Source organism: Pagrus major, chromosome 6 (assembly GCF_040436345.1).
Source record: "Pagrus major chromosome 6, Pma_NU_1.0".
NCBI lineage: Eukaryota > Metazoa > Chordata > Actinopteri > Spariformes > Sparidae > Pagrus > Pagrus major.
The window spans coordinates 14,432,991-14,455,897 of NC_133220.1; the positions used below are offsets into that span (position 1 = coordinate 14,432,991).

Genomic DNA, 22,907 nt, shown 5'->3' on the forward strand with positions numbered 1-22,907 from the left:
TTTTTTGACTTTTTTTGCTAAACAATTAATTGGGTAATCCTGACATTAATAGGCGAATTCATCCAAAATGAAAATAATTCTTAGTTCCCAACATTTGCCAAAACATGGCGCTTTATTTCACTACAGCTCAGAGCTTCACTGAGGACCTCCAGCTTTATGTCTGTTTGGTAGGTGAGCCAGAGAGCAGCACCCCATGGGGGACGTAACTAGGGAAAGTCTGTTGTCATTGACTCTCTGGGTTGCCATGGTGACCATGTACAGTATCCAAGGTGCCAATAGCATTACACGCAGCATTGAGGGGGTGTGTGTGTGATGTTGTGTTTACATGTGTATTTTTAGAGTCCCTCCATCTTCGTGTTTATGATTTGTGATATAAATGCATGAGAACAGACACTCGAGTACAAGGCAATGCAGCCACCAGGTTAAACATTAGCTGTTAATTAGATGATGGATTGCATTTATGTTATAGATGTATTTCTACACAGTATTATAACATTCAATAATATAATTAATCAATGACCTTAAAGTAGCAAGTACAATTATAGTATATATATCCTTTATTCAACCAGGTGAAAGCTCGACTGAAATTAAAACCTCTTTTTCAAGCGTAACCTTGAAACAGTAAACACAATACAAACATACACAATCAACTGTCAGCACACTACAAATGGGTGAACACAATATCCAGCTAAAGTGCAACACAAGACCAGGATATCAAACAACTCAGGAGGAAAACAGGAACAATTTTATAAAACAAGGGTACTTTTCTAGTCTAAAATTGACTTAAATTCCACCACAATAATCAACTCTCACAACTTCAGGTCCTGCTGTAGACTAATTTAGGAATGAAAATTGAAAAACCTGTCTAGCTCGCTGATGTACAGTCCTATGTAGGTTTCCTGATTTATTTTGACCTGCCTACGCCTATCACCATGGCTGAAGTCTCAGCTTGCACATTGTATCCCCCACAAAAACAAGTTAAATCAGATGTGAGTAAACTAAAGAACAACAGGGAGATGAGGTTATCACCATTTATTTATCAGTTATCTGAGCAGGAACACCTTATGATTACTCTTTTGAGATTCTTTGATGATTTATAGATGTGTGGCCTCGCTGTAATGCATTAAAAACACTTGTTTCGTAAGAAAATGTGTTTTTAAAGTTTTAAGAATATTTCCTTGATTATCAGGATAATATCGTGAATGACAATGATGTTGGACGGGACAATCGTGACCTACATAATGCAATGCAGCATTATACTTTAGCAGCTCAATACACAGGCTCCATATTGTCAGCCTACGTCTCGCAGGAGCATTTTCTCATGTTGTTGTGTGACATTCTTTTTGTGATTTTTAGTTATTGTGTTTAGTTTATTGAGTTTTACATGTTTTTTTTTAGCTTATAGCCTTTTATTGTTTTTTTCTTTGTAATTACGAGTATTTTTTCTGTCTTCTCCTATATGTTGTGTGTTTATTTGTTGACCTGTGTGGTGAGCTCAATGTAGTTTATAGTGTAGCTTATATTTTGTTTCATTAATCTGTATTTTCTTACAATGCGTTTATGTTGAATTCTACCTCTGGCTGTTTTAGCACAGTCCTTATATAAAACTCCATCGTACCAGCTGTTGAAGTGCTGTATGTCAGCACAAAATGAAACTGAGCACATCACGCATAATGCTTCCCCACAGCCTCTCCTCTTCTGACTCACTCTTGTCGTGGTATGTATTACTACACAATTTACATAAATTTAAACAAAACTGTACACTCTCCACCCGTGCTTTACTTTCTCTTCACATCAAAAGCTTTTTAATCCTATTTTCACTTCTCTGCTAATGCACTGCTGGCTCGGGGCCAAACCGTCCGCAGGCTCAGAAGGTTATTCCAGCCTCTCCTGAGCACTGCAGCATCTGGCAAATCAATTATTAAATTAGCCAGCGTTCCTTTCAGGACCAAGAGGAAGAGTGATGGAGGGATGCTAGGATGGGAGAGAGAGGACGGGGGGGGCTTAACACAGGGCAACCCATCAGATATGGCAGAGGCCCTATAGAATTTCATGTAATGAGATATTGTACATAATACTGAATAGATTTTCTGGAAACAGGATCCGGCGCTCTATACTGTAGTAGGCTGCAGCTAATGAGATTCTGTGACACATAAACCATAAGAGAAAATCGCAAAGGTTCGCCAATGCAGAAGTCAGAGTAAAAGGGTTGTGACACCTACCAAATATCCACCTTCTCTGAGACGGGTTCGTTGCGTATGACCTCTGGAGCCATCCAGGCCACCGTACCGGCGAAGGACATCTTGGTGCTCTTGTCGCTGAGCTCTTTGGACGTGCCGAAATCAGAAATCTTCACTGAGTCATCATAGGTGATCAGCATGCTGGAATTAAACATTGAGCGCCAAGTTTATATTGACATGTTTGAGTAAAAACAGCTAACTTAAACATACTAAATGTATACTGATTCAAACCAATCACTGGGCCTTAGAGTAACATGACACGTCATGACTTAATGTGTTGTAAGAACCTGTGCAGTGGTGCTACAGTTAGGACCAATCAATTAGCCTAATCATAGCATCTAAATTGGGCCATAAATGTTTCTTTGTGAAGCAGTGGTTCCTAACCTGTGGGTGTAAACCCACTGTGACGTCAGCCATTAGTTCGTGGACGACCCTATGAGGCCTCAATTTGGTAATTTGGTGTTTTCTGAAGCCAGAAGTGACCATATGTAGATGAGCGAATGGAGCTCGGGAGGATACAGATTGGATCTGACTGAGACCCAGAGGGACACGCCATTGTAGCGAATTGTCAATCACAAATTAGCCACCTCTGAAAGCATAATCTGCTTTATTGTCTGTTTTACTCTAAATGGGGCCATAATTTACAAAATGAACATCATGCTGTATTGAAGATGACTTTAAACCAGTGATTGAGACCATAAACTCAACAGTAAACTGTTTAATGAGGTAACAAATCAGGTGAGAAGTAGGGTCATTTTCTCATTTCTTTTTTCATCCATATTTTATACGGTTGGGACCCCACTGTGGGTCACAAGATAAAGTCATAGCATGGGTGAAAATAATGTTTTTTTTCCTATAATCTTTGTTTTTCCCCCTGTAAATTACTGGATCATTTTAATGAACAAATCACAGCTGGTAGAGAAATGCAATCTGTGACACGTGGTTGTACGCAAACACTGCTTTGTTCTGAGAGTCCAAAACCAGAAAAGGTTGGGAACTGTTATATATCCAAATATTTACCATTCACTCAAATCAGACTGATAATGTCCGAGATATCACCTGAGATCCAGATTAAAGAAGGAACCTTATGACCTTATGATTTACACTTAAATTTCAAAAAATGTAATCACACAGTTAGTTAAATGGTCTATAAAACTCACTTTGGTGACTTGAGGTCTCTGTGGATGATCTTGTGGAGGTGAAGATAGTTCATGCCTCCTGCGATGCCCATGGCCCAGTCCATAAGCAGGGATGGTTGGATCTGCCTGCCTGCTCTCAGCACCTCATACAGCTGTCCCTGGGCACAGTACTCCATGATGATGCAGTAACATGGAGCCTGGGTACAAATACCTCTGAGAGAGTAGAGAAGTATGTACAGCATGTTAACACAGAACATATTAGAGTTGTTACGATCTCTCATAATCCATCTAAACTGTCTATATAATGAGCCAGCCGATCACGTCTACTAACTTGAACGTGATGATGTTGGGGTGTTTGAGCTTGCGCAGGTGCTTGATGTCCGTCTCTTTGATGTTTCGCACTTTCTTCACGGCGACTTCTTGTCCGTGCAGTTTGCCCAGAAAGACGGCACCCTGGGCTCCGCTGCCCACCCACTGAAGGTCAGATATCTCCTCGAACGGGACCTCCCACGCCTCTGAGAATGGGGAAAAATGATGGAGGGAAAGTCGTTGATGAGTAACATGTCAATTACAGATGTAGAGCAGAGTAACGGTTATCATTTTAACCTTCACTGATTACACGCTATTATACCCAGTTAGATGAGGAAACTAAGCTGCAAACTCATATTCTTCAGCGCAACTGATGTTTTTTTTAATTTCATTTGAGACTACAATTCATCAATAGTTTTTAATTATCAATTAATTTATAATTTTACTTCTCTTTTACAAATGTTTTTTGGCCTTTTCATGGCTTTATTCAATAGGACGGCTTAGAGAGATGACAGGAAACAGGATGAGAGAGAGGACGAGTGACGCGCTACCAACTGAGCCATCGGGGCACCTCCCTTTCCTTCTTTTTTTGATGTTGTGATGATTCATTTTGCTTTTATTACATACACGTCATCCTTTTGTCTAGATACATGAACGTCAGTCCCTTCATACTTGGCCTTTTCTTGCTAAGAATTAGATTAGAAGATCAATACCACTATCATGTCTGCCCAGTCAATATGAAGCTACAGCTGGCTGCTGATGAGCATAGCTTAAAATACGGACTGTAAACAGTGGAAACAGCTAGCCTAGCGCTGTCTAAAGTGACAGAATCCACCTACCAGCACCTCTTAAATTCACTAACATACAGTATACATGACATAACATAACATAACATCATTTTATCTTGTTGGTTTAGTCCTTACAAAAGTTACCTGTAGATCGAGTAACTTCAAGTAACAGACCAGTACATAGCCCGCTGTAAAACATAAGGTGTCATTTTTACACTTTTCTTGTACGGTTAAAAATAACATGTTACTAAGTGAGCTTTAGAGGGTTTGGTTGCCAGATTTTGGTACCGTTGGGCAGAGCCAGGCTAGCTGTTTCCCCCTGTTTCCAGTCTTTGCGCTAAGCTAAGCTAACTGGCTCCTATAGCCATAGCTTCATATTTACTGTACATATATCAGAGTGGTATTGATCTTTTAACTATTACTTTAAGTATTCTTTTAATAGTTCAACATGTTTATATGTCATGCTAATAAAATGAAAACACAGCAGGTTCATTTCATGCTTAGCTTAGCTTATCAAAATATAAAACTCTTAAAACACGACAAAAAACAACAACTTTACTGAAACTAAAGCTAGCAGCAGGGAGTATACAGCACCACATCAGGCTTCGTTGTTTTGCAATAACAGACCTGTAACTGTAAAACCTGTTGTAAGCCCTGGCTCTTACAGTCAAACGCAGAGCCCCAGCTGATATCTTGTTCAGTTGTTGAACCTCACCTTAACCTAAGACTGGGGGTGTGCACTGTGCAGGCAGACAGACAGGAAGCTCTAATCTCCTGTGGGTAATTCTCCCTCAGCCTCCTAAATCCTGCTTAGTGCCATTGTGGGGCTGATGCGAAACAGGGGTCCAACGCTCAGGAGAGGGTTGGAACAGGGAGGGGATTTGAGAGCCTAATGTGGTGGTGGGGTAGTGACGGTGGTGCTGGCTCTGCTTGTGTAAAGAGGGGAGGGGGATTCCCCACGGGTCGGCAGGGGTCCATGTGGCCCTAGACAGACTGTTAATACAGAGAAAATATACGGCCTGCTCTACTGCTGTTCTTAACCCAGAGAAAAGAAGATTCAGACACATTTATCATATTAATAAGGATGATATAAATGATTAATGCTCTACAGTGATAGATTGAGGGCTCTGTCTTGAATGGGCCCCACAGTAAAGACATAAGGCCACATCTGACACACCAGAATTACCTCAGGTCTGCTTTGTTTGATCTGAAAAATTGAGGAAATTTAGAACATCGCCCGGCAGCCTGCAGTCCTTCACAATCAATAAAGGACAGCCGATGTTCCTGCTTGCCATTGTGCCTTCCAATCAAAGCATAAGAATAGAGCATTGTGATATGGCAGGCAGGCATTCAGCTGCAATACCCCTATTTATTTCACTTTCATAATATCCGTATTGCTCTCGTCAGCGTGTGTGACTCCCCGCGATGCTGCACAGAGGAGGGGAGCAGCGAGGTGCAGATGGGATGGGAGTGATAACGGCACAGGATGAAAAGGAGAGGCAAGGAGACAATGAGAGACGGAGGGAGGAGGGGAGCGGAGGGGAGACGTGGAAGTCAAACGGGTGATAAAATAACAGGAGGCAATAAAGACAAGAAGACATATAAATCTGCCACCTTCAAGCCTGCTGTATTTATTCTATCAAGTTTGTTTTTGACATCTTATCTGACTTTATGTGTCCGTGTCAGTGTTAAATAAGTGTTTCTATTTGTGGATGTGTTTATGTGTTTCTTACAATCATCTCTGGGCGCATGCTCACATACGTGGTGTGTGTGTGTGTGTGTGTGTGTGTGTGTGTGTGTCAGGTTTGCGTTAATAGAGATGAGAGGCGCAGGGTCAGAGCGTGGCCATGCATAATTCATGAAGCAGATTTGGCAGAGGAGTCCCGGGGGAGCTCTGCGCTATTGTAGTGGCTGCAGACATAAACAACACAGCGTTACAGGGAGCTAGTTTCATTGGGGGGGTGGTAGTGGGAGGGAGGTGGGGTGGGCACAAGCAGGCGAGAGGATGGATGGGGGGGAAATATCAAGGGAAAATAAGCCCTTTGGAGCTTTGATGGAGTCTCTCTCACTGGCTACAGCTCACGTCAAGGAAAGTGTTTGTTTACAACATGGCCTTTGTGGGAGTCATTTTTCTGTTAATGTAATTAAACAGTTGGGAGAAGATAATTTCATTAGCATATCAAAGATTCAGGCTGGTATTAAATGGCTACAACCATTAAAAGCAGCCATTGCCAGCCAGCGTGTGTGGATGTGTTTATGTGTTTTTAACTGTAATGGATTTGACTGAGAGACTTACCGTCGAGGTCGTGTTTGTGCTCTGTGGAGTAAGCTTTGCCGATCATAGTCCAGACAGGCCGCAGACACCCAAACAACCCCTCCAGAAACCCTCCTCCCCCTCCTGTAGACTGGCACTGTAGCCTGGCGTCACCCGCCTGGCTCCTGACTGCGCTGCTGTCCAGCTCCTGCCCCTCTCCCTCTGTCCTTCCAGGGCTCCCATCATGCTCGTGGAGCTTCAGGACACTGTTGGCAAAGTGTTCCTGTTGATCCTCGCCCGGCGTCTGGTTGTGCCCGGCAGTCTGCCCCTCTCCTCCTCCGCCCCCGGGCTCGACAGCACCTCCGGTGTCTATGGACAGGACGTTGCGCAGGACGCACTGGGTCGGGGTGAGGTCCATTTCTGGGGTGCATGGTGTTTCAGCATCGAGGCGGCGAAAGGATGGAGGGTCGGAGATGGGTGTGTTGAAGCCGGACAGAGAAGGAGAGGGGGCACGAGTTTCATGAATGAGCGCCATGAGGGCCTGTGGTCATCAGAACAAGTAGAGAAGTGGAAGTCTGGACAAGATCAAACATAGAGAGAGGAAGAGGATGGAAAATGTTACAAATCAAATCAAAGTTAAATTCATTCCATGAATGTGAGCTGAATATCGAGTGTGTAGGAGATTATCACCCCTGGAGGATGAATATTTTCATAGTCACCTATGACTAGAACCTTTAGCTGCTGTTAGTAAGTTATCATAAGTGTCAGAGGAGCTCTGTGGAGTGACTGTTCTGCACCCCAAAAAGCTCAGATCTGGGCCATGCAGTTCTGCAAATGCAATCAGATAAGAGGGCAAATCTCTTTAGCTGTGATCAGTATCAAAGAAAAACACATTCGTAGCTTCTATGCTCCTCTGGCTCATGTCAATTTTTTGGTTTTGTTGCATCTCCCATAAAAAGCTTTCTATAAAGAGTGGCTTTACGGGCTGTGCAGGGGTCTTTCGTGAAGGGTAACATTTGATAGAGTACATATTATAAATATATATATGTTTTATATGCCAACTGTCATTGTGTGGTCTCTCATTGTGGTGGAGACGAGGTTGTATGGCTCAGGTGCCGCTCAGTTGCCCTCCTGGATCCACAGTCTTGACATATATTTTATAATCTACTTGTATCCAAAATGTTCTCATTGTGATCTGAATATTTGTGATTTGGTTGGTTTGTTATGCCCACGAAACATCTATTGCAGGATCCCTCCTCTGTAGCTCTTCCTGAGGTTTGTTCTCTGCTGAAAGGGTTTTTTTGTGGGGGAGTTTTTCCTTCCTGGAATTGCGGGTCTAAGGACAGAGGGTGTTGTGCACTGCACAGATTGTAAAGCCCCCTGAGGCACTGTGATTTGTCATTTGTGGCTTTATAAATAAAACTGACCTGACATGAATTAACAACACAACAAGAGAATGAGTTAATCATCAGCATAGAATAGTAATGTCAGGAAAAACACTGCATATAATTCAAAACATTCATAATTTTTAGCCTTCATCACAACGCAGATGTGAGTATTTATTGCTTGCTGCACCACTGGTCTAATTTTGGTTATTACTCTACATGTGGCGGGTGCCATTAGCTTATGAGTCACGCTGTCTGATCTCTGAACATATCAAATCAATATGTGAAACATGATTCAGGATGTGTGGATAAAGGACAAAAGAGCAGCCTGTGTGGACCATAAATCTGAGGAAGCCTCACCACGAAGAATATTAGATCCCCCTCTAGGAATAACTTGACAACCTTCTGTAGCTGCCGCAGCATCACTGTATCACTCTTAGAGAATATTAGGCTGCACACACACAGGACTGCCTTCCTCTTGGTTTACCATGTTCATGATTTACAAAACCAGAACGGTGTCACAGCTGGTTATTTACATCCTACTCGAGTAGCTTCGCCGGTGTATGAAAGTGGATGAGATCGAATAATGAGAGAATTCTGTAAGCCTCCTCGAAGCTTGTCATTTCTCCAAGGACGACGGTGTGTACACGCTCAGCGGAGAATGAAAATGAATTATTTCTCGTCGGAGCCTTTTTGAAGTGGTTCACTCCTCCTCGGCTGTCTCTGACAAGAAAAGAAAAACCAGGTGGCTTTGCAGAAATAATGATACAAATCAAAATCCCTAACAGCACGAACATCATCCTGTGTTATCATAGTCTGTGTGAGGAGCTGAGAATGTCACATCCTGATCAGTGTGAAGGTCAATTTGAGTCAGATTACTGAGCCAAAAATGCAATTAAGACTCATTTCTAAGACTTATTTCGTCCTCACTCTGGGTAATGTACCTGACATCCGATGTATGAGGCCCACTGTGTCGTGACACCACCACATATAACAATCTATAATTTATAAGAGTGAATACCCCCAAAACAAGGCAAGAAGACACAGCCTGGATGATCCATTAACCAAAACCTGAAGCATAAAGCTCAAAGTCTGGGGGAAAAAAAAAAAAATCATCCTCATTATAAATTTTGTGCTGCAGAGAGAGAAGCACTGAGACACATCTGGTGTCTGAAAATCTGGAATAATCGCGCACATCATTCACATCCGACTGGTTCCTGTCTCTGTCTGTTAATAGTGCCTGCACACTTTATTTATGTGGAGGTATCAGCTGCGGGAGCTGCGGGAGGAGGCTACGCTCTGCTACAGGCCAGTGCATTGTGGATTTATCGGAGGGGCTTCTTGTGCGCATCGTCGCCTCTCCTCCTGCGGCTGAGATCCTCCCCGGTGGAGGAGCGTCACTGACAACACTTAAATGACACTCTTAAGACGTTTATGTGTGAATATTAAAAAGGGCCTGCTGCGTTATTTACGCGTAACATTAGCTGTGCCGCGTTCTCCTGAATGCCATTGAACGCCATCCTACCTCAGCGCCGACACCTCGAGTCCATCTCTGGCGACTCCAAGAGCGTATTCCGCTTCCAAGTTTATTCTAAAAAAACCCAGCTAATAATCCTCCCTTTTCTGGGTTTTGTCGTTAAAGCCCAGCATCCACGCTTCCTCCTCTTCCTCCTCCTCCTCCTCTTCAGCGCATCCACTGCCGCCCTGGATAACTGGAAGTCTGCGTATTTCTCCTGCGTAAACAGTAAACACAGCTACAGCTCCGCTCCCCTTTGGTTCGCTTGTTTTTCCTGCTCCTACACCTCCTCCTTTTCCATTCTCCTCTGAGGACGCGATGTGCGCACACTCAGGAATTTATACGGCGATCTCACCTATAGTAAACACGACCGAGGAGGAGAGGAGAGGAGAGGAGGAGAGGAGAGGATGGGAGGGGAGGGAGGCAGCGTTGGTGTCCTCCAATCAGAGAGGAGGAACGCGCTGTGACGAGCGCAGTCCGGTGAGACACGGGACAACCGCAGGTAAACGGGTTTATGTGCGGGCGTGAGGAGCAGGAGCAGCAGCAGCAGGAGGAGGAGGAGGAGGAGGAGGAGGAGGAGGAGAGGGTCAGCCGGTATGTGAGGTGATCAAAATGATGTCATCCCCAAAGCATGCAGCATTTGAGTGGACAGCGCCGTGTAAATCCCCTCAAACCCTATTAATGCCCTCTGTATCCAGTCTAATTGGTGCATAATCTGTGAGCCCCCACCCCTCGTCTGCCACAGAGGGGACATGTGGGAAGGACGGCAGCACGTTTTTTTTTTTTTATTATTATCTTCATCTCCAATCTCTACTGACCCATTTCTCTCAGAGAGCACAGAAGGAACCTAAATGGGACTTTCCCCAGGCGTGATTTGTTTCCCTCAGCGGCTTCAATTAACCTGAATGAAATAAAATATCACACTGATTTCAAAAACTTTCAACACAAATCTCTTTTTGTGTGTTTGATGTAGGACTGAGCAATACATCGATATCGTTATCGTGATATGACTGTATATGAGCCTAGATTTTGGTTATCGTCATATCATGTTATGACATACAGTAAAAAGAAACCGGCTGGTCGATATTAAAGCCTGGTTTCAATATGAAAACTTTTTTTATTTCAGAAATTATAATCCTGATAAAGATGCTTGGGTATAATTATTAAAGTCCCAATGAAGTTCAGTTCCATAACTTTGTCCCACCCGATCGCCAGAATAAATGTTAGCTCAGTAAGTTTCTGCAAAGCATAAATAAGTTCAAGCACAGTTTCTTTATTTTGAAACTTCAGGTTCAATTTTCAAATCATGGTTTGGATTAAAATAACTGTTTTAGTTGCCACAAACGCGGTTGGAAATGTCCCCACGTCTCCTTAAAAACACCAGCATTGTCATCACAAACACAGCAGGATTTGGCCCGACTTACTGTGAAAAAATGTTGGTTTTGTCACCACAAACAAGGCTAGAAAATGTCCTGAACACTCCTTAAAATATCCAGTGGTGTCACGCTTACAAAAATGGTTAAACATTGTGGTCCCTTCTCAAAAAATATCCTGTAGTTTCACACTTAGAAATGCAGAAATGCAGACCACAACTCCGGTCGCCCGTTTGGCAGTCTCGTCAGCTGTAACTGTAACCAATCGTAGCATTTATGAAGTGGTTTTAAGGAGATTTTTCAAATATTAAGATATATATTTTACTGTGATGTAGCCTAGAAATATATTTTAAGGACCAGTCCTATAGTTTGAAGATCCCAATGCGATCCTCATCCTAAAGGGGTCCTGCTCCTGTTATTCAAGGTGTTATTCTCAAGGCCTTAACATGATACAAGACTAAATGAAGCTTTCCATATTGAGTCATGCATAAAACTAATGCACACAAGATAGAAGAAAGTCATATAAAGCAGATTCTCAATGCTTAATGTCTTAATGTCTACAACAGTCGCGAATAACAATAACTGCTGATTAAATGAACATTTTGCAGTCTTTTTAAGGGTTTTACGATGAAGTTCAGGCACATTTTTGGAATATTTAGTGGATTATGTTGAGCCATTTCACAGTAAACGTACACTTGATTATCATAGTAAGCCTTAAGAATGAACAACACAAAATAACTCACTTCCTAATCACACAGCTCACACATTTAAGTCAGGGTAATCCTGCATGATGAAAGGATGTCAGAGTGTCTCTGCAGGGGAGATCATGAAATCAGTGTCAACACTGGAGAATCTTCCAAGAGTCAAACTATTTGGCTGACACAGGAAGATATGAGTTTGTGGTGCAGCTGGGGATCCCGTGTCTGAGCTGTGTATTTACTGACGGTCTAAATGGTTGTAGCTACGTGACCCTTTTTGAGTGCTAAATCCAAATCCAGCCCTTATCTCCCAGATTAAACTCGTGTTGGGTTTAAGCCCTATAACGATGACCTCATCGTTCCGCTTGTAGACGGTGGGGAAACCCCAACTAGTGCGCAAACCGATCATGTGAGACTGAGAAACCTGCACAACACACAAGAATTTCAAGCCTCCCCCTCGTCTTCCTCTCTCTGCAGACCTTTATGAAATTCTGATGAAAATGATATCATCGCACCAGCTTCAAGTGATACCTCCAGTGAAATTACAGTTAGAAGTTGTTTACCTCTGTTTCATTTCTTATGAGTCATTCTCCACCTTCTGCTTCAACATGAAACCTTGCCAAATGAAGATAAGAATTATTTTCTTTCAGAGTACTTTGCATTGTGTGTCTCTCTTCCTATCTTTTTATGACATTTTCACACCCACGAAGGGGAAACAAACACTGTCAGAGCATGGTTGCATCTCTAAAATGATTTTTGACAGCTCACTTGAATGCTTAAGTTTATCTTCTAATCGAATGGAAAATTATTTTTAAGCTACCAAATGAATATTCAAGGAGCCCTAGCCAAAAAATGGTTTATGAATGTTTAATCATGATTTTAATATCACATGAAATAGAAATAGTCGGCAAAACCGGCGACTTTAATCATTCTTGCCAACCACATCTGTAATTCCTCTCCCTACTCTGTCTTAAGGCGGTCCGAATGGAGCAGAAAATCCTCTGTTCTATTTCTATCTTTTTCTTAAAACTTTCCTCATGATTTATTTATTGGTGCCTGTAGTTGCAGTATGGCTCCTCGTCGGGGATGTTCAGTCCTCTAAGGGTCCGTGCAGCTGCCTCTGAAGTCCACCATCACAGCTTGTGCTTCTGTTGTGGTTACTCCAGCAGAAACAGGCACAGAATGAACGCCGCAGGGTATCACGCCTTATCAGATAAAAACTTCATATCTCCAAAGCGACAGCTTTTTTAGAAAATGTATGCAGCAGGGCTCCCATTGATTTTTTAAGACTGCACGGTGGATTCAAAATGAGCTACGTGCGTTCTCCTGTCACTGGGGTGGCAGCGATATACTGTTTTAAAGGTATACTGTGGTATGAAAATCGGTGATTATCATGCTGTGTACATTTCCTTATCTATGGTATTGAAGTATACCATATTAGTGTTATTGAATAAAGTCATATTTTAAGTTCCATGTCTGTCAACCTAAAAACCCTTCTGTTTTTCATTCTATTAAGGATCACTGTAACTGATAATAAAAATAATTGCTGATGATTGTTGAGATACTTTCTGAGATGTTTATCATACTTCTTTAATTGATAGTCATATGCCATAACAATCAATTATCAGTTAATTATTAATATTATATGAAATAACCACTGACTTGATCTATGTTTGATGTAAAGTCAGACTAGGCTCCATTAAGAGTTTAACGACCAGATAAAGCAAAACACCAAGTTACTTGAATGATAAACTAAAAAGCACAAAATAATGACGTCATTTTGATTGAAGAGCTCCCATCTGCTGCTATTTAACACCTGACCCAAACCATATTAAGGCAACTAAACAGCTCAAATGTAAAGTATCAGTTTGTATAGAATGCCTTTTTGTATTTTTAAATGACAAATTACTTGTATTTTAATTAAACACAGATTCTCATGCAAGTATTTTGCTTTTTATTTTGAAGTATTTGATGAGAAAATATTTGTCATTTGTAACAGGATACTTTTTTATGTATTTGTGGTCAGTTAATGTATTTTTAATCCGTTCTTAAAGGCGATTAATCATTAACATCCCCACACTGCGTTCAAGCAAAGATCATCTTGTAATTCAAGATTAAACACACTAAAAAGCGCACAATTACAAATGCAAAGCTTTAACCTGACTACTAGGACTGACTGCACAGCACTCCACCACGGTCTGATGCAAAATGCTGCATTGTTTGGAAACATGCCTCGTAAACTGTAGGAGGGAATTAACAGAAGCCTGCAGTGAAGGATGTCGAGAGGAATGTGCGTGTGTGCATGTGTGTATACATGAGAGCACAGTATGCTGTGAAAGGCCTGGTGCCAAACAGTTACAGATTGTCCCAGTCCGGTTAAGGGGGAAGGGTAGATTAGAGGTGTGTGGGTGTGTGTGTGTGTGTGCTTGGGTGTAGGGACAGAGGGGGAGGGCAGTTCCTGGCTCTTTGGAGAGCCTATTTATGGATCTTCATCGAGAGCCCCTTGTGTTACTCATTGTCACTTTCCCTCACACACAGCTGAATAGGTGGCCAATCATCAAATCCACTCAACTCTGTTCCTAACGGGAACGTGAACAAAGAAAGCAAAGATAATTGGCACTCTGCTACAACATAATATTGACTGAAAGCCAACCACAGCAGAGTCACTCTTTTAGATTTCAGATGAAAGGACACAGGTAAGTGTGTGTGTGTGTGTGTGTGTGTGTGTCTGTGTGTGTGTGTTTCTGTATGTCTATGTCAATAACCACGATAGAGACATCCCTTCCTGTCTGTCGGGGGAAGCTGATATTGGACCGTGTTGTCATCAATCAGGTTGCCACGACTACTCCATTTTGCCCGCTGATGGGATTCATTAAGATTGGCGCCAACCAGCATTGGAGGGTGTGTGAGGAGGGTTGGTGGGTGTGGGATTCTCCATTTCAACAAGATGATCTCATCTCCTGTCTGCAGACTTTTCATTCATAAACTTCATCCATTCACACATGCGTGTGTTCAGGCGCGTGCACGCACAGACACAACCTACGTATCTCCCAGCGGGACGCTGAGGAAACAGTTCAGCCAATGAGGCAATGTTCAGGTGAGATCACTGCCGGACGCCAAGGTTCCTCTTTCCATTTAAAAACTCTATAAAGGATGAGTGTTTGATGCCTCTCATCACTTGACCTTGCTTGCATTACAGCACCACATACTCAAGAGCGGAAAGAAGACGTCATGATAGAAAACTGACCGAAAACAATACAAGGTAAACAAATTAGTGCCTCTGTAGTCCTCTACTGTATGTGCACGTTTTCAGTTACCACTAACTGATGTTAGCAAACATTTACCTATTTCCACATCCAGCAAATGGAACAATATTAGCATTAGGGATGCTCAATAATATCAGCAATAGGGAGGGGACAATATAAGATTTTATTGTGGCAAAACTGCTGAGGTCAAGTTGATCGTGGTGACTTTCTATAATTGGAATAATCGTGAATATCCTAATGTGAGTGACTTCAAAAAGCTGTCTAGCTTCATAACATGCAGTCGTTCATTGATTTCCTGATTAGGAGTCTGCATCTTTCCAGTCAATACAAAATCCTAAGCCTGTCACCATGATTAAAGGTTCGGTTTGCCTATTGTATCACCACAAAAGATAGAAATGCTGTGGATTACAAACTGAAGAAAACAAGGAGATGATGTGCCCACGTGCAGAACCGGCTGGAGAAAGCCCCGATCATTTCTGCGACCATCATTCAGCTTCATTCGCCACTTAGTTTGATTGTTTTTCATGAAAAAAGAATGTACACTTTAAAAGATGTAACATAGAGTGAATCCTGTATGTTTTTGTTGCCATTTTAATCTTGACATGAAATGTTCCTATCATCCCATGCTTAATCAGTACGTTATTGGTATTGGCCGATAAAGGCTTTAAAATAAAATATCGGCACCGGCACACAATGAACACTTCTGCTAATACAACAGGCTGATACGATGATGCTTTAATGAGTCGCACATGATGCAAACCATTACCACTGACCTTGTAGGTTTCATATCTTTGTTTGTACATTGCATGTCTCCATCTGCCAGTGGGCCATCACGATAAGAGTAGCCATTTAATTTCACTACAAGAGACACTTGACATTCTCTGCAATTAGGTGGTAAAGAATCTGGGCATACATTGGTCTCGGTTTCAGTAATCTACCGAAATGAGTTGGAGTTAGAGTAAATGCTCCACTGTAGGCTGGGCAGCGGGTTTTTACAGCTTTTTGTGGCTGAAAATGACACTACTGAAAGTGGTGAGAATGAATGAAATTAGTAAATTTGTGGGCCAGAAAACCAAAACAATGAGCTGGAAGTTGTTATGAAACTCTGTAGAGAAAAGGAGAACTTCTGTTACAAGCAAAACTGTTTCACATACAAGTGATCAAGGATCCACTGATCATTAAAGCTGCACTGTTCAGTTTTAGGGTAGATATTTTAATCAGATCATAAGATCATAAGATATTCATTAATTGAACAAACTAAATAAAAAAAAGAACTCTCTTTGTTTTCATGACTGAATAAACTGAATAAACAAACTGACCTTTACTTTCTTTGTATCTGGCGGACCCTGCCACCTTTCTAGCTTCAGACAGTGTTCTGGGACCTTATTTTCCTCTGAGAACAGCTTGTTTATTCAGTTATGGAAATATTAAAATACCTCATTAATATTGTAAACATAAAAATTCTGAGTTTGAATTTAATCTCCGAAACGACATAGTGCTCCTTTAAATATTGACCCGCGCCTCCTTTAAACTTTATTGACCACTCTCTCGCTGACAAGACGCGTCCGAGACGACTGAAGAACCATATTGACTCATTCCAGCACGCTCTAAAATATGCAAATCCGACATTTAGATCAAGCACTGCTTTGATCTTCCAGTGAGATTAGAGATGCGTCTGATTTTCCCTTTGAAACCTCCGAGAGGCGAGAAGCTGGCCAGGCAGCCTGCTGTGGAGAGCCTCTGGCAGTGCTCCAGTCAGGAGAGGGTTAATAACAATAAAGGGGAGGTTGGAGAAGCCTTCCTGAAAGTCACATGGTCTGTGCCGGGAAGGGGAGGAGAGGAGGGAGGGGAAGGGGGGCGGAGTATGGAGCGTGTTGCCGTAGAAACAGGATCCTCAGTTGGCCAGTGTGAAGTCAGAGGCGTAATATTAGGCGGTGACTGCAGTGAGATGCTGCTGGTGGTGGTGTGAGGTGGGTGGGTGGATGGGTGGGGAAGGAGGTGGGTGACTCACACTGGAGGACGCACTCTGCATTCTAATGGATGGCCACACATGTACAGACACACACACACACATACAGTACTCTCTCTCCACACCTTCATTGGTTGCCTCAAATAATCAATCCAGTGTCCCCTTTATTTTTGAGATCTCTCTCCACTTTATCCCCAGCATGTCTCAGCAGTATCCTCCACAACATATAATTAATTCATTATGTCAATGTACATCCATTAGTCTACGTCTTGGTGGCTTCACTTGCATGCCATGATAAGGGGCATCTATTAGAGGGAAACCGAATGCTTAGACAGCCTAGTAAACTATAGCCATGTAATTGGTGACGGTATAATTGCACAGCACACGTAGCAATTAAAGCGATAATATGTGTAAACCATGCTCAAGATTATCATTGGATTAACTACACTTCCCAAATGCCCCTGAGTGTGGAGGCTCACCAGCTGTTACAGGGGAAGTGTTGGTAATTACACGGACGATTTTTTAGGGTTCTTGTTTTGAGGGTCTTTTCTTTTGGCTGCAGGGGAGTCAGTTTGTATCTCATTAGATCCGTTCATGTAAATGGGCTCCTTCTCTCGGGGTGCAGGATGAGAGAAGCATAAGCATCAAACCTAAGTAGGTATTTTCTCACAAATATGAATAAAAAAAATATGAGATTTGTGATGCCTCAGGGTTGACCAAGGCGGTTCAGTGCAACAGCCAATGTGCTTGAGGGTGGGAATTAGACAACTAAAATGTTTAAAATCACTAATTATGTTTATAGATTCTTTTAATTCAGTCAATGCGTACATAGTATTTTCATATAGTACTAATGGAACAAGTAGCCACAATGAAAGTGATAAAATAACAGAGACTGGAGTGATTGTATTCATTTTATGGTCATACATTATTAATGTCATAATGTAGACTAAAGGTCATTTGGAAGCGTGTAGATTTACACCATGCTATGTCTATATAGGTAGCTCCAAACTCTAGAGGGCAGCAGCATAACCGCTTACAGCTGATGACTTTACTTTTTGCCGTCGCTATCTTTGGTTGTAGCGATCATGGACGCATAATGAGACCTGGATGCAACCTGGACACGTTCATTCCCACAAGGCTCGACCTCCCAGACAGTGGGCCTACATGGTTGTATTTTTTTGTTAAGTACGGAAAATATGTGTAGAAATATTTCCTTTCTTGAAATTTTGTGAGATCATTTTGTTTACTTACTCTCCCAGCTGGAACTACCGGACTATCACCTCTTGCGGTACAAAGTAGTGATAGGAGGCAGGATGGGTTGGGGCTAGCTGGTTAGCATGCTAACTTCAGTAGATATCTCTGCTACACAGTACATAGACGTGTTTGACGTGACGTCAACACTATTGTTTCTTCGTACTCTGATTATGATGTTAGATTTTTTTAATGTTTTAAACTAAAATTCTGGCCATATCTTACAAATGGCCCCTTTAATAATAATAATAATAATAATAATAATAATAATAATAACAATAACAATAAAGAGATTTCTCCAATTTGTGTCAACAATAACATAATCAAGATCCAATAAATACACTGTTTGAGAAGCTTGAAGATTATTTATTTCTTATATTGTATATACAAAGCTTACAAAGCACCCTTAAAAGTAACACTTATGATACCATTTGGTGAATTTAAAACCATTCAGCTTCAATTATTTTATTTTGTTGTTTTATATATCTTTTATGAATTTTATTTATATACTTATTTTATTTTTGTATCTTTCAATATTTTGTATCTCTTATATGATTTTAAACTGTTACTCAACATCATTGTAAATGAGAGCCTGCCCCCAATGATCTTTGAGTTAAAACAAAGGTTAATAATAATAATAATAATGAAATAAATGTTTCCCTGAAAAAACATTACTGTCATGTTTTTGTTCTCCACTTGACATAGCTGTCGTTGACATCCACAGCCTAGACAACATACTGATCAAAGCAGCCTCTGCAGTGTTATAACACAGGGGACTGTGACGTACCCTCGCCCTATAGCAAATCATTGACTTTTTGATTGAACACTGCTTTGCGCTTCCTTTTAAGGCAAACCAGGGCAGGTTCATTTCCCATCATCGCTGCGTGTAAAACTGGAAGCAGCAGGGAAAAAATCACAGGCAGCAGTGTGACGTTTTCTCGGTCACCACCCACAACTGTATCTCATGGTTCGGGGCAAGCCAATGGTGGACAGGCTGGCTGTGTGATACAGTGCTGGATGGTCAGCGAAGCAGGAGGCTGGCTGATGAACATTACCTTCAGGCTTGTTTATTTAATTTTGCCTGTGACCATGACTCATTGGATTTTTGGGAAAAAGAGGGCAGCTAGAGTACTACTCGAGACAAAAACAAAGAAACTGGATATTTTCGGATTCTTTTTGTTTCAGATTTTCTCCTTAATTGTCAGTTGTATTGTACTTCTTGTGACTCCTCATTGGCCTTAGTGTGGAAGAAGTTAAACCGAAAAGTGATATTCCCTCCCAGATTATTACATTTGAGGGATTTTTTACAACTGTAACTCTAAAGACACAACAGAGATTATTATGTGTCATGAGTGAACAAAAAACCTAGTTAATAGAGTCAGTTAAGTCAAGCGTTATTGGTAAATTAGGTGCTTTCTTGAATATTCTTCCTTTTGTTTAAATAATTCATACTTCACCTCACTCCTGCCTCTGCTCTATTGTGATTCTATTGTGTATTTTGCTTGTACTTGTCACACAATCATGGCCTTGAGCCAACAAATCTGAACCTTTCTTATTCTGTCTTTGCACGTGTCTGTTCTATTAGGCAGCTGTTATATTCTGTCAACACTTATAACTTGTTAAAGACGAGATGATCTGTCCCTAATTTGCCTAATGTATGCAGAATAATAAGAGGAAGAGGCATTGTTTCCTAAATTTGCATTCTGGAGGAATACCAGTCACCAATTATACAGAATTATGCTAATTACCCACTTGACTGGATCACATATTACCTGTGTTAAGAGTCATTAATTCAGATGAAGTAAAAAGGCCAATTATCACGTGTTACCAAACTGTGATGGAAGCGATGACACATTTAGAAAGAGACAATATAAATGACATGTGAAAAAGACTCCTAAACAAGCAGCCAACAAAAGAAACAGCCATTGTGCAACATCACCAGCCGGCAGTCTGTCAGTGCAGTCGCTGTCCATGGTGCTGATGAGGAGCTATGAGGCTCGAAGGCAACAGCAGAAAGTACCAAATGCATCTACTCATTTAAACTGTGACTATGAATGGGATCCAGAAGATGTGAACGTTTTTGGTTCTTACAACCAAATTATTCTGAAACAAATGAAAACAAACTGTATTGCATATTTATATTTACCTTAAAATTCAAACTCAGAATTTTAATATTTACAATATTAATGAGGTAATAATACAATACAATACATAAATATCTATCTTTGCTATAACCTTATAAGCAAGTTGTTCTCAGAGGAAAATAAGGTCCTCAGATCACTGTTTGAAGCTAGAAAGGTGGCAGGGTCCGCCACATATATACCACCAAAGTAAAACAGTCTGAAATTGTGTTGTCCTTTAAGGTCAGTTTGTTTTTGCAGTAATGAAAACGACAAAAGCTTGTTTATTTATTATTATTATTTATCTTTCTCTTTTGATTAAAATTTCTTCCCATAAAACTACACAGTGCACCTCTGAAGTCATTATCATATGTAAGAATTTTAGTGTAAATGTAAAAAAAACTACTAAAATCATCAACACAGTGTGAATAAATAGCAGTATTGACATTATGATGTCTAAGTATTGCGTTCCAGAGGTATCTACTGAAGTAAGCATGCTAACCAGCTAGCCCCCAGCCCATCACAGACCAAAGCTCCTGTGCCAGCGGTGTAAAAAACAAACACTCCCCTGGTCCCCGAGCTCCCAACCCAGACCGCTAGCTGCACGGCTAACCAAGCTATCTAGCTAACGGCAACTACAGTTAGCGCTTACTCTGGTGATATGCTGCCCCCTAATCTTTTTGAGTATGAATTTGACAGGTGGCCAATTTTACATATGCAATAAAATTGCCTTATCTCGAGTAATTTCATGATTTAAATGCCGATTCTATCAATGCTGTCTTTCTTTTCAGCAAGTGAAAATAAAACTTATCTCTCCCTAATGGCAAATTTGGCACAATGCTAAAAGGTTGCAGGACACTGTGGCCCTCACACATTTTTAAACTACAAACCTAAAAAAATTCATCCCCATGATATTACTGATTTGTTTTTTTGTTTGGAGCAAGTCCAAGGCGAGAAGTCTGGTTATTACAACATGTAGCTGGACCATGGCCATCTTTGTCGGGAGAAACCCTACACCCTGCCCTCTCAGGAAAATGGAAGCCCCCCTCTTAAATCAATGTTTATCGATTTCATTAGGCTGAAATAAAGAGCTGTCAACGTGCGGTGGTTAGATGGTGATATGCGACCGAGCAGCGCGGCGGAATGACTGACCTACAGCGCCGCCTGGCTGTGGTGAGTCTAACCTACATGGCAGCAAATATTCGACTGGATTACAGATTAAAATCTTGTGTTCCTCAAACACTCTTTGTCCAGAACGAAGGAAATAGCATTTAATTGCACTCAAAGACCGTATGTGTGCACACAATATCAGATGAATATATTCACACTGGACAGGGCAGATGATTGATGCTCTGCAGGAAAAACAGATGCTGCGATCATAATTCTAGCAGGAAATTAAAAAAACCTACCTTTTTCAGCCTCGGTGCTGCTGAATGCGATGACACGCAGGGTTGTTTGGTTTCCAGCCGGTGGGTCGGCTGGTAAATGAGGAAAGAACAGATTTCCACACGAGAAAAACCCCGAAAGACGTGATGGTGCCTCCGCTCAGCCTTTACTACTCCGTGCAGGGGTCCCATCTGGCTAATTACCTTGTCAATACATCTTGAAGGTGATCCCGCGAGAACGGGAGTTGCGGGTGAGATCTGAGGCTGACTCTCCTTAATGATCCTACACAATTCCAGTGTGTTTATGTTTATATTCGCTTATATTTGCCTGCAGTTGATTCATATGTTCAATAAAGAGAGATACAAGGTAAATGTTGTTATGAAATTCTCCTATAGGCTACTATAACCACACCACTGTGATTAAACATACACTTGTTACTAACCCTTAAAACTAAAAAGCAATAATCACATAACGCAATCCATAGCAAAATATCAGGACCATGTTTCTCTTTGTGATTATTATTATTTTATTTTTTTTGTCTTTCATTTTGAAAGTCAAATTGGGGCCAGACAGAAGCAATATGTGTGTATGTGACCTTGACCATTGACCTGAGGCAGATGCAAGCTGGGGCCTTGATTTGCCCAGTTAGTAATCCTGCCAATAATAAATTCTATTCTATTCTCTATTTCTCTTTTTTAATCTATGATATGTAACTCTAAAAATCATACCAGGACTTTATTTAAGAAAAAAAGTGATATTTTTACAGGTTATTATTTTCTCATCATGTGTTCAAAGTTGTGTGTGTGTGACGTTTCTTCCATCTTTTTTTTTTGCTCCTGTTAAAAGTTTTTCTTTCTTTCTTTTTTTTAATTCAAGAACTTCAAATACATACAAACAATTTATACAAGTCCAAAAATCCAGTCCATTCTCAGCACAACCAAATGTCAACAAACAAAACAAAACACAATTTAGACTTTAGAGGTCTGCTAATTAAATTTGAAATTTGAAAAGGCTAAATAGTCTTGTTGTCTAATTGTTCTTGCCAATTTCTGGGTTTTCAGATCTAAATTATCAATGGAAGTCAAATATGATTTCAAATCTGTAACTTTAAAAGTGTGACAGGAGGGCAATCTTTCAGTATCGCACATATTTACTCACTTGTATTGAGGGTCTAAGGACAGATCACAGGAAATGGGATTGTGATTTTGGGCTA

General features: G+C 41.1%; 1 protein-coding gene across 1 annotated transcript in view; it reads right to left on the reverse strand.

Moving 5' to 3' along the window:
* Positions 1–21,846, reverse strand: part of LOC140998477 (mitogen-activated protein kinase kinase kinase 12-like) — a 30,520-nt gene extending 8,674 nt beyond the window's left edge. The window contains exons 1-5 of the mRNA XM_073468781.1: positions 21,718–21,846; positions 6,773–7,305; positions 3,711–3,894; positions 3,401–3,592; positions 2,223–2,381 (exon numbers count right to left, since the gene is read on the reverse strand). Coding sequence (XP_073324882.1) covers positions 2,223–2,381; positions 3,401–3,592; positions 3,711–3,894; positions 6,773–7,265 — 1,028 coding nt within the window. The 5' untranslated portion in view covers positions 7,266–7,305; positions 21,718–21,846. The remainder of the gene's footprint in view (positions 1–2,222; positions 2,382–3,400; positions 3,593–3,710; positions 3,895–6,772; positions 7,306–21,717) is intronic.
* Between the last annotated feature and the right edge of the window lie 1,061 nt (positions 21,847–22,907).